We start from the raw sequence: 12,746 nt of genomic DNA on the forward strand, positions 1-12,746 counted from the left end.
CTTGGGAACATCCAGTGAGTTCTGGCTAACCTCCAGTCACATTTGTCCATGGCTCCGTAACTGCCCATGTTAGCAGATTAGAAGTACCAAGGAACTCACAAACCCCCTGAAATAGTCCTCCAAGATGAGTCTCTTGGAAGTTGGTATAAATATGCTCTAGTTCCCTGACCCCTTGGGTGGGGCCATTCTGAGCTGTGTGCCTTTTTCCCTATTATTTCCCCAAAGGCCTCCAGATGACCACTGAGGTAGCTAGATTAACCACATACACTTTAACCTTTGTAAATCTTTACTGGTTTCCATATATATTTTTCTAAATATAATTCTTGATTTTTCTTATTATGGAAAAATATATACACTGACAGCATAGAAAGCATAGAAGATATACCATTACAGGGTTTGTCTCACTCTTTTTAAATATTTGTCCCTGCATAGAGATGTGTATCTCACTTCCCTACTCTCTATAGGCTTACCTGCACTTCCTGAAGAAACCACTTGCATCTGAATCCTTGCCTCAGGCTCTGCTTCTGGGAGAAGCCAAGTGAAGACAGAGCCACACCCCCAGCAAGACTCCATGAAATGGACATGTTCAAAGCAGTAAGGAGTATGAAAGCTAATGCTACAGGGAAGCTGTAGGGGACCAATGCTTGGTACTGATGTTACCTCTGAAGCACAGGAAGGCTAGCTCATGGCACTGCAGGCTACAGCCCCACTTCATACCCCCAGCTCTGGCATTAGCATGAGATATGGGTTGTTCCTGTGGGTAGATGCACAAGGGGGGCCCTGCTAACTTAGGCCACCAAGGCAAACTGAGAAACATTAAGCACAACAGTGAAGTTACTGCCATGTAGCCTCACCCCTCCACTTGGTTCTTCAGACAATGGGGCCTCCAAGGTAACAAAGCAAAAGGACAGCAAACAGTCCAAAAGGACTGGCTGAGCTAAGACTGGTACAGCATCCCACAGAGGCACACAGACATTCCCCCACGCCACAACGTCTCTTTCTCTAAAAATGAACAGAGAAGCAACTCAGGACTCATGATTAGCTCAGAGGTCCGAAGGGAGGGGCCTGAGGAAGGAATGAGTACTATGACCTTTCATAAATAACTGTCCCTCAAGAATAAGAGTAAACCTTAAAAACAGAATTCTCTGAAATGTGTTCTATGGAAAACTGGCTGCTCCAGATGGTAAGAGGTGCTAAGAGAAACTGAGGCTTGGTAACACTGAGGTAAGGGATGGTACGCAAGCAGTTTCCCCAAGGACTTCCTGGATCATGCCGACAGACACTGCGACTCCCCACGACGGGGACACAATATGCCAGTTCCCTGAGTGATGTGAAGGACTCATGTTCCAGCTTCATCTAATAAATACAAACAGAGAAGATATTTAATTCAAACATCTGCAAGGAAGTGACTGAAACCGATGACATTCTAGGCCACAAGGAAAACCTCAGAGATCCTAATAAGCAATCCTCTTTGGTCACATTATCAGACCACAGTGCAACAAGAGCAGAAATTAAACAAAAAGGATTAATGAAAGAAATTAAATCACTTGAAAACTTATTCCTAAATAAGCCAAGGTAGGGAACAAAACTGCAATGAAGGCCATTCAAACGTAACGACAACTGGATCTCCCCATAGCAAAACTCGTGGAATGTAACCAGACACTGCCTGCAGCTCTAAATGTTTTTGTTGTAAAACAAGGAAAACTGAAAGTAAATGAAGCATCCAACTCAAGAAGCTAGAAAAAAAGCAACAAGATAAACTCAGAGAGAGGATTAAAAGTTAAGCCTGGGTGGCTCAGTTGGTTAAGCCTCTGCCTTCAGCTCAGGTCATGATCTCAGGGTCCTGGGATCGAGCCCCACATCGGGCTCTCTGCTCAGCAGGGAGCCCGTTCTTCCTCTCTCTCTCTCTGCCTGCCTCTCTGCCTACTTGTGATCTCCCTGTCAAATAAATAAATAAAATCTTGAAAAAAAAGTTAAGGTTAAAGTTAATGAACTAGACAACATAAAAATCAGTAGAACTGCTCAATGCAAGACTCAGCTCCTTGTAAAGATCTGAGGTAGCTAGACTTGTAAATGCCCAACAAAGGGAGGGAGCAGGAACTGCATGAGAGAGAGAATACAAAAAAAAAAATTAGATAAAAATTAGAAAAGTAAAGGAGGGACGCCTGGGTGGCTCAGTTGGTTAAGCAGCTGCCTTCGGTTCAGGTCATGATCCCGGCGTCCTGGGATCGAGTCCCACATCGGGCTCCTTGCTTGGCGGGGAGCCTGCTTCTCCCTCTGCCTGCCACTCTGTCTGCCTGCGCTTGCTCTCGCTTCTCTCTATGACAAATGAATAAATAAAATCTTAAAAAAAAAAAAAAGAAAGAAAGAAAAGTAAAGGAAACTTAACCAGAGAGGAGTTTTCAAATTATAAGAGAATACTAATTACACACAGTACGCTAGTTTATCTAGAATGTTCAACGGGGAATACATGTGTATTTGTCTGCTTGGACTATGTAATAAAATACCAAAGTCTAGGTGGCTTAAACTACAAAAGTTCATTTTCTCACCATTCTGGAGGCTGGAAGTGCTGACAGGATTGGTTTCTGGTGGACCTCTCTTCCTGGCTTGCCGATGGTCCTTTTCTCGCTGTGCCCTCACATGGCCTCTCCTCTGTGCCCCTGTGGAGAGATATCTCTGGGGCCTCATTCTCTTGTTATAAGGACACCAGTCCTACTGGATGAGGGCCCCATCCTGTGATTTCACTTAACTTCCCTAAAGGCCCCTCCAAATATCATCCCATTGACGTTAGGGCTTCCACATATGAATTTAGAGGCGGTAGGGGGACACAAGTCTGGCCGTAACAGCATGATTTTCTAGAAAAATGACACTTACCAAGAGAAGTAGAAAACCACAGAACCAAATTGAACACGGACAAAGAACGATGTCCCAAAAAGGTGAGTCAGAGTTTAGCAGACAAGTTCTTTCAAACTTTCCAAGAATGTTCCTACGCTATTTAACTACCCAGAAAGCAGAAAAAGATGCGTTCCAACTCATGTTACAAATTCAGCGCAGCCGTGGCACATAATACCAACAGACATTACCAAAACTTCACTTTTTCAAAATCAAGTCTTCAACTCAAAGAAGCTAGTGGAAGCCCAGTGGGCTGAGACCCAGGCAGCCTTGAGCAAGGAGCAGCCCACAGAGGGTGGCGTGGGGGAAGCCCGGGTCTGAGCTCAAGTGTTCAGGGCGTTTACCCAGGCTATCCACACCTGTCTGCTGGACGTGAAGAGAGACAGTAGGAGCCAGAAATAGAGTGGCCCGCCCACCCCAGTGCCAATACACATGACATGAGTTTGGCCTATGTGGGATATCCCCCGTCTTGGAGGACAGTGCCAGATCAGAGGACACAGAGGTTACAATGACTGCTAAGGGGTATGAGGAGCAGGTCAACTTGGCTCAGTATAAGAAATCTATAGCAGAACTCTGTAGGGGGTAGAGAGCTCCCTGTCATCATATCACCACCCTCCAGGGATGTTCCAGAAGGGATGCCATCCCTGAGAGAAGCCATTCTTGATGTCAGGTATCTCTCTAACAAGTTTGTGACTCTAATCTTTTAATGGCTCTATCCCACTCCCTAATGACAACTGCTGACTTAGCTGGCCAAGATATACAATTGTTCATTTTTAGAAACATTGTTGCTGCACGCTCTGAGACCTCCTCCATGCCTGCATTACCATCTGTCAGCTGCATGTCTCAAGATGCTAAGTGTGGGAGGGGAAGGAGCAGACTCTGACCTCACTTGTTTTACTGGTCAGGTAAGTGCAGACAGGCCTGGAAAGTGCCAGTAAGATAGGTATTTCTGCATGCCTCACTCCTCTTAAGTTGCCATAGTGAGCGACCTGTCAGGTCCCAGGCTCAAGAGCAGGAGCTGGGAGAAGGCTGCAGGCTTGAGGACCATTCAAGACATCCATTAGAAGCATTAGAAGCCCGGCCTTCCCTCTCTCCATAATGGACTAAATATTGGCCTGCCACACTAATGGGTGGTTGGCCACAAAGAAGCTATAAGAGCTAAAGCCTTGTTCCTTATTATGTGGATTTCAATGACTGGTGAAGTGCTTTTATCATCTCCATTTGCACACTTACACATGCCTGAATTACTCAGTGCCTGGGTCAGCCCTGGTCATGAGCATGAAAAAGGCTATGGGACTAAGAACTGAAAAAGCACTGTCAGCATCGCCCACACACACTGTGCCAGGCTTTGGGGTTATGGAAAAGCAGATGCCAAATCACCTGTTAACTCCTAGCAGGTCCAATGTCATACCTCCTCCAATACTGGGTTGCAGCTTGGAGAAAATAGGCACTCCATCCCATAAATTGTATGGAAGTTACAATTTACCAAGGATACTTTCCCAGAAAAGTATATCAGGATTTATCCCTGGGAGGGATGGGGAATAGGGGGTAGAGGGAGCATGACTCTATGAGTCCCTCATTCCTCACAGCAACAGGTTGGTTGGAGACATTAGAAGGCCTAGAGTAGTAGGCTCCTGCCAGAAGTCAAGAAGCCCCCAGTGAGCACTGACCAAGTTGTTTATCTCCCCAGTCTAAGCTAGGACTTTGGGTTTTCTCTCTTTGGTGGAGGGGCGAGTATGTTCTGTATGTGTAAAGAAAAGGAAAACAAACACTGGTGACAGGAGAGAAAAGACACTCTTAGGACCTTCTTTTTTTTTAAGATTTTGAGTAATCTGTACACCCAATGTGGGACTTAAACCTACAACCCCGAGATCAAGAGTCCCACATTCCACCAAATGAGCCAGCCAGGTACCCCTTTTTGGACTCTGGACAAAGTTCCTATTCTCCTCTTTGTGACTACGCAATAGGACTGTGCCTCTTTGACCCTGCACCTTAGGTGTGGCCCTGAGACTTGCTTTAGACAGTGAGATGTCGGTGGAAGTGACATGTATCATTTCAGTGGAAGTATGAGAATAAGGTAGAAGCAATATTTGAAGAGACAACGACTGAACATTTTCCAAAACTAATGAAAGACACTAATCCACAGATTCCAGAGGGCTAAAAGTAAAACAAGGAAAGAATAAATAAAGAGACCCGCATGTCAACATCATAGTAAAACTACAGAAAAACCAAAGATAAATAAAAACTCTTTAAAACAGACATATTGGGGCACCTGAGTGGCTCAGTGGGTTAGAGCCTCTACCTTCGGCTCAGGTCATGATCCCACAGTCCTGGGATAGAACCCCGCATCAGGCTCTCTGCTTGGCGGGGAGCCTACTTCTCCTCTCTCTCTGCCTGCCTCTCTGCCTACTTGTGATCTCTGTCTGTCAAATAAATAAGCAAAATCTTAAAATAAAACAAAATAAAATAAAACAGACATATGAAAAGAAACATTACCTTCAAAAGAAGTTAGGTGATGATGGAATTCTGAATTCTCAACCACAGCGGGAACTGGAAGAAACTGAACTCTGCTTCAGTGGAAAGAAAGGAAAAAGCACAAGTGTACACCATTAAGTCATCCTTCAAGAATGAGGATGAGATAAACACATTTTCAGATAAAACTGAAAGGGCTCATCGTGAACGTTCTAAAAAGTAAATTTCTAATGAAAACATAGTGATCCCATGTGGCAGGTCTTAAAACACATGCAGCAGAGAGGAGTCAACATGAGGACAGTTGTCCACAAACTTGGACCATGTCAAATGATAACAGCAATGTAGTCTTAGGAGCTTCTTAAAAATTAGGCTTATGGGGCATCTGAGCGGTTCAGTGAGTTAAGTGTCTGCCTTCAGTTCAAGTCATGATCCCAGGGTCCTGGGATAGAGCCCCACATCAAGTCCCACATTGAGCTCCCTGCCTAATAGGGGGCCTGCTCTCCCTCTCCCTCTGCCCCTCCCCACCCCAGCTTGTGCTCCCTCTCTCTCACTTGCTCTCTCTCAAATAAATAAGTAAACTCTTTTTAAAAAATAAAAATAAAATTAGGCTTAAAATAATAATAAGTTAAGAGGGAAGAAAGTGTAGAAAAAATCCTGTATTATTTGGAAAAGGGATGAAATTATTATGAACTCTAAACCTTGATAAGTTATTTATGAATGTCTTAATTTGTAATTACTAAATGATTAGAGAATGTAGAACTTACAAAATCATGGGGGAAAGGGATTTTTAAAAATTATCTATTTAAAATCAGGGAGGAAAAGAGAAAAAATAAAACCAAAGCATTGATTAGGAAGCACAAAATAATATAGTAGATTCAACCCCAAATACATAGGGAATTATATTAAACATATAAGTTTAGAAACAGTTAAATGACAACAGACATGCCACAATTTTGAATGGCTGCTTTTCCCAAAGCCACCCTGCCCCTTGAAAGCAACGGACAAGTAGCCTTTTGCTGATGACTCAAGCTGCCCATTGTGACCTTTCATGACTGCTCCTTGACATCACACAGCATAGCTCTCAGACTCAAGGGCAGCAGGCTTGTACCTTCTTTACCTTCCTGTGGGGCAGCTGTGGTTTTCTGGCTCTTGCTTTATAAGGTTCTTCTGTCTCACCTGCCATTTTTAACCCGGTCTCTGTGCAGCTGCCCCCGACAGTTCCTGTCCTTTTCCTAACCCACCACTTGTGGTCGCAGAGCACAGGAAGCATGAGTTGTTAAGAACGTGGCTGACAGAGCTCTAAGGGCCAATTCTGGGCAGAGGACAGCTCCATCCTCCTTACCGAAGCATTTTTCCACGAAGGGCATTTCATTTGGACTCTGGTAAGTGAGCTCGTCTGCTTCAAGAACAATTTCTCATGGAACCCGAAGCCTTAGAAATCTGCCCTTACAACCCTCACCACCGAGTCCCACTCAGCAGATTTCAGTACCACCTGGCTTCGTGCAGGAGGAAGAACCCCAAGAAGGCCAAAAAGATGGCCAGCTGCAAATACAATGCCTGCCACGTGGTCCCCATCAAGAAGCTGGAGGAACACGAGGCGGCCTGCGTCAACAGAAGCTCAGTGGAGGAGGAGGACGGCTTGCGCCCCTTGAAAGCTAGCCTTCCAAGTTCAGAGCAGAATGGAAATGCCCTTCCAGGGCCCCCCTGGCTCCCCAGTTCTGACGTCTGGAATGTCGACGGCACTAATTGCCATCCCATGTTTGTCCTTAAGACTTTTGTTCCCCAAAAGCTTGTCTGTGAAAGCGATACAAGAGAGTCAGAGAGAGAAGCCCACCCCCAATCCCTGACCACCCCCCAGAAGACCCTCAGACCAGGAGAGTAAACCACCAGCAGCAGAAAGGAGGCACTTGCCTTTTAAGTGCCTAAAAGAAGATGCAACTCACCCAAATAAAAGCATGCAAAGTGAACCACCTGGGCTACCTTTTTTTTTTTTTTTTTCCATGTAGCAATTGGTAGAGGTTTAAAGGCTGGCAGGACATTCTGCTGGCAAAGACGGGGCAAACAGGCACTTTCATAACACCACGAGAATGTAAGCTGGTAAACCTCTGTGGGGGGCGGTTTGGCATTAGCTGTAAAAATCACCAGTGTGCTCTGCTTCCATGAACTATGCCACTTCTAGGAATTCATCCTGTGAATACGGTCACACTTGCGGAAAATGAGGTAAGTACAAGGTTACCCACTGCCATGTTATTTGTAGCAGGAAGGGTCAAAGAGTCAGAAATGGTCTAAATATCCCTTAGGGGAGGGTCTGATTAAATGAATGATGGTCCAGCCATACAAAGACATAGTATGCTGCCATGAGAAAGGGTAAGGAGGCTCTTTCCAGACTAGCTTGGGAGGGCTAAAACACAGTGTTTAACTCAGACATCAGCAAACTTTTTCTCTAAAAGGCCAGAGAGTAAATATTTTAGGCTTCACAAGCCAAATATTCTCTGTCACAACTCTTCAGCTCTTCTTTGGTGGCATGGAAGCAGCCATAGACAGCATGCAGACACATGAACGTAGCTTCCAGTAGAACCATTTATAGAAACTGGTAACAGGCCTGAAGTGGCCTAGGAGGAGCACAGTTTGCCACCCCTTGGTTTAAATGAGAAAAGCCAAGTCTGGAATACTCTGTATATTATGCTAAAATTTTTGCAGAATTGTGAGAGAGAACGTGTATACGTATGTGCTTGTATTTCTATAAAATTTCTCTCGGACACACTAGAACAGGTGTCTGCCCACAAAGCCTACAATGTCTCCTATCTGATCCCTTATAGAAAAAGTTGGCTAGTCTCTTCCCTAACAACTTATCATCTCTCCCCAGGGATGAGAACTAGGAGAAAGAGAATTTACTATAGACTCTTGAGTATCTGGTATTTATTTTATCCACAGGAGACAAAAAAAGAAAAATGTTTAATCCTATGACTTATGTTACACCTCACTGTGTCTCATGAACATTGGAAACCCTGCCTGCTTTTGTTTTGGAACCTTCCCCTCAGAAAACCACACACCAACACAATGCTATCTGGAATTCTAAGAGGATTCACAGACCAAATTCATCTGTCATCATTTCACATGTAAGAAACTCAAGACTAAAAATGGAAGGTCCCAAAAGGGTAGTGGTATTAACTGTTGAGGAAGATTAAGATGAAATGGTTTGGGACGCCTGGGTGGCTCAGTTGGTTAAGCAGCTGCCTTCGGCTCAGGTCATGATCCCAGCGTCCTGGGATCGAGTCCCACATCGGGCTCCTTGCTCCGCAGGGAGCCTGCTTCTCCCTCTGACTCTGCCTTCCACTCTGTCTGCCTGTGCTCGCGCTCGCTCTCGCTCTCTCTCTCTGACAAATAAATAAATAAAAATCTTTAAAAAAAAAAAGAAATGGTGATGCCTCAGAAGGCTGACGAGTTCATGACGGTTGGCCCTCATGACTCTTCCCTCCCTCATGACCCTCAACAAAGGCATACCTCAACCGCACTTTAGCCAACAGTCTGTGTAACAGTTGGGTTCTCAGAGGAGAAAACACTGGAATAGGTTAGATCTTCTTGCTCATATTGTGTCAGACAAATTCGATCATCTGCCACAGAGTGGGGTCTGCAGCCCTTCAGTGCCTTTTACATGGGAATACATATTCTGGCCAAAAAATTAAAATATACTTTCTTAAACAGCAAGAGACTAGCTCTTTTGAAAGCTTTTCAGGATGAAATTTTAACTAAGTTATTTTTAAGTAATCATAACTTTGCCACTTCTGGGCCCTTCAATTCTTTCTACAAAATGTGAAATAAAGATTTGTTCTTGCAAAAAAAAAAAAAAAAAAAGAAGAAGAAGAAGTTCTAGGTGTTGGCTTTAGAAACACCATGATTAATAAAGTACATGAACTAGAAAACTGTCATATAGGAAGCAGGTGAGATAAAGTGATCTGTAGGACGCACATTTGTAAACTACAGACCACCAGGACCAGGAAAAAGAAAAAAGTAACTTGGTTTGGGGCATGAATGAAACAAATTGGTCATGAGTTAATCATCGATGAAGCTGAGTGATAAATTTTACTATTGTCTCCATTTTTATATAACTCTGAAATCTTCTATACTAAAAGGTCTTTTAGGAGTGCCTGGGTGGCTCAGTAGGTTAAGCCCCTGCCTTCAGTTTGGGTCATGGTCTCAGGGTCCTGGGATTGAGCCCCGCATCAGGCTCTCTGCTCAGCAGGGAGCCTGCTTCTCTCTCTCTCTGCCTGCCTCTCTGCCTACTTGTGATCTCTCTCTCTCTGTCAAATAAATAAATAAAATCTTTAAAAATAAATAAATAAACAGTCTTTTAAAATGCATGTATATGTATTAAATGCAATGTGGGATCCCAGATTGGATCCTGGAACAGAAAAAGACATGAGTGGAAAAACTGGTGAATCCAAATAAAGTCCATAGTTTAGTTACTGGCATTTTACCAATAGAAACTTCTTCTGTTAAATGCACAATGTTTTTGTAAGATGTTAACATTAGGGAAAGCCAGGTGGAAAGTATATGGGAACTCTTTGTACTATCTTTGCAAGTTTTCTGTAAACCTAAAATGATTTCAAAACAAAAAATTTAAACACAGATTTAAACAAATTTTACACAAACAAATTAAACACATACAATATTTAAACAAAATAGCCAGGACTGAGGCCCAGCTCCACCTCTTCCTAATGCTCGATCTCCAGCACAAGCCAACCTTTGTGCAATTGTTTCCTCATCCACAAGGTGGGGATGACAAACTCCCAGGACTATGTGGAGGATTAAGGGATTTAACACATGATAAAATCAGGACAACTGTCTAGCACACAGGAAGCTGTCAACTAAAGCTACCTACTAGTAGCAGAAATGGAGGTGGTATTAGCAAAAAGAAAATGTAATGAGGTGAGAGAAATGAGTAAGTGGATATTTAAAATATGTACACAGGGGCGCCTGGGTGGCTCAGTGGGTTAAGCCCTTGCCTTCAGCTCGGGTCATGGTCTCAGGGTCCTAGGATTGAGCCCTGCATCGGGTTCTCTGCTCGACAGGGAACCTGCTTCCCCCCCTCTCTCTGCCTGCCTCTCTGCCTACTTGTGATCTCTCTCTGTCAAATAAATAAATAAAATCTTTTTAAAAAATAAAATAAAATATGTACACAAAATTAATCATGAGAAAATCATCAATTTTTCATTTAAAATTATAAAACAAAACTCAATGAAAATAGGCCAGGAAAGGGCATCATTCAGAAGAACAGAAACAGTGACAAATATGTATACTGAAAGGTTTTAAATAGCCTCTAAAATCAGAGAAATATTTTTTATGTAATTCAAACCAGGCAAAAGGAGAAAACAGACCAGATTACAGATAACTATAAATTCAATTAAGAAAAAAGGGGAAACACAAAATAAAACGGTAGAAATCAGTCCAAATATGTCAATAGTCATATAAATGAAAGCACACTTAGCCCACCTATTAAAAAAACATTCAGGGACGCCTGGGTGGCTCAGTTGGTTGGACGACTGCCTTCGGCTTGGGTCATGATCCCGGAGTCCCGGGATCAAGTCCCACATCAGGCTCCCAGCTCCATGGGGAGTCTGCTTCGCTCTCTGACCTTCTCCTCGCTCATGCTCCCTCTCACTGTCTCTCTCTCAAATAAATAAATAAAATCTTAAAAAAAAAAACATTCATTTACCTCTCTAAACCAAATGCATGTCTATTCTGAGCAGTATCAACCAATTACTTCAAGCCAAAGATAAAGGTAAACACATGAAATGTGTGCCACTGCCACCACCTCCCATGCATATAACAGACATAACTAATCAATCACAGCACTTTCCTAAGCCTGGATAATACCTTCTGAATCTTTCCCAACACAATGCTCCAGGATGCCATTATGCAGAGATAGAGGTAAACTCTATCTTGACAGAGCCCTCTGTAGGCAAGTTTTCCACTTGGCCCACTAACCCACATGGCCTGACCTGAGGTGTTTCAGGAAAAATAAGGAATAAAAGAGCTTAAGAAAAACTCCTGCCTGGACATCAGGGAAGAAAGACCAGGCAAGAAAGGAATGTCTGTTATAAATTCCTGGACTGGATCTCAACAGCTGTTCCCTCTCCTCAGTCCTCATTCCTTGCCCCTCCTTGGCCAGTCTCCAGAGAACATCGGCTACAAACCACACACTTACCGAGAGCATCACAGAAACATTTGTTAGCAGTGACGGTGATCACAGCAAGCTAGTGCTGGGCTGGGCATCAGTGGCTGAATCACAAAGGAGATCCCACGACCAGGGAAAAGCGCCCACCAGCCCTGGGCACCAGACAAGCTTTCCAGGTTCACGTTGAGGAGTCCTGGCAAAGAGGGAGTCTAGTAGAAGAGCTTGTGTCCTAGGGCAGAGGGGGCTCTGGCATGACAGAGGAAGGAGGAAAGAAAGAGGAGCTACACTGGGACCAGGTCCCTTGTGGATATTGTTTTATTAAGCTCTGTAACAACAGGGATGCCTGGGTGGCTCAGTCATTAAGTGTCTGCCTTCGGCTCAGGTCATGATCCCAAGACCACGGGATCAAGCTCCGTGACAGGCTCCAAGAAGCCCCTTTCTCCCTCCCTGTCTATCCCCTGACCCCCTGCTCCTGCTCTCTCTCAGATAATTAAAAAAAAAATTTTAAAGATCTTTGACCAAAAAAAAAAAAAGAATAAAAGATCTGTGACAACAGAAAGTGGCAACTATTTTTATTTCCAATATACAAACAAGAAAAGTGAGTCTCAGAGAATCTACATAACATGCTTTGGTTCACAAAGCAAGTGATGTAATGAATTTGAACCCATCCCTAGAAATTCCATACTGAATATGTATAAACCAGAAATGTGTATATGAGCTCACCAAAAGATTAGGACAAGCTGTTTACAACGGCTCTATTTACAATAGCCAATCCAAAACTTTCCCTATGTCCTTCAGGAGAATGGGTAAATTCTGCAAAAATCCTATCGTGGAATTCTATATACTCAAGAGGTTAAAAAGCTGTAACTACCCAAATCAACATGGGTAAATCTTATGTAATATGAAAGTCCATTTACACAATGATTTTTTGTTTCTTTTCTTTTTTTTTTTAAAAAAGAAAAAAGGCAAAACAGGTGCCTGGCCGACTTGGTCAGTAGAGCATGGGACTCTTGATTTAGGGGTTGTAAGTTTGCGGCTCATGCTGGGTGTAGAGATTACTTACAAGTAATCTTTTAAAAATTAATAAAAACTAAAATTAAAAAAAGGTAAACCAAATCTACATGTTTGAGGTGAGGAGGGGGTTTCTGGGGTGCTGGTCATGTACTATTTCTTGATGTGGGTGCTGATTACAAGACTGTGTTCA

General features: G+C 43.3%; 1 protein-coding gene and 1 long non-coding RNA gene across 2 annotated transcripts; one reads left to right on the forward strand and one right to left on the reverse strand.

Annotated features, from left to right (window-relative positions):
- Positions 1 to 1,160: 1,160 nt before the first annotated feature.
- LOC116596433 lies at positions 1,161 to 5,462 on the reverse strand. The gene is made up of 3 exons (XR_004288115.1): positions 5,389 to 5,462; positions 2,550 to 2,660; positions 1,161 to 1,356 (listed from the first exon to the last, which is right to left on the reverse strand). It is a non-coding gene; the product is annotated as an uncharacterized LOC116596433 (long non-coding RNA).
- Positions 5,463 to 6,450: 988 nt separating this feature from the next.
- On the forward strand, positions 6,451 to 7,326 carry GTSF1L (gametocyte specific factor 1 like). The gene has a single exon (XM_032353729.1). The coding sequence runs from the start codon at positions 6,782 to 6,784 to the stop codon at positions 7,244 to 7,246; it is 465 nt and encodes a 154-aa protein (XP_032209620.1). The 5' UTR covers positions 6,451 to 6,781; the 3' UTR covers positions 7,247 to 7,326.
- The last annotated feature ends 5,420 nt before the right edge of the window (positions 7,327 to 12,746 follow it).

The sequence above is a fragment of the Mustela erminea genome, chromosome 7 (assembly GCF_009829155.1).
Source record: "Mustela erminea isolate mMusErm1 chromosome 7, mMusErm1.Pri, whole genome shotgun sequence".
Lineage (NCBI taxonomy): Eukaryota > Metazoa > Chordata > Mammalia > Carnivora > Mustelidae > Mustela > Mustela erminea.

What these genes read in the sequence shown, in the direction of transcription:
- GTSF1L (XM_032353729.1), top strand. Translation starts at nt 6,782, where the DNA reads ATGGAACCCGAAGCCTTAGAAATCTGCCCTTACAACCCTCACCACCGA.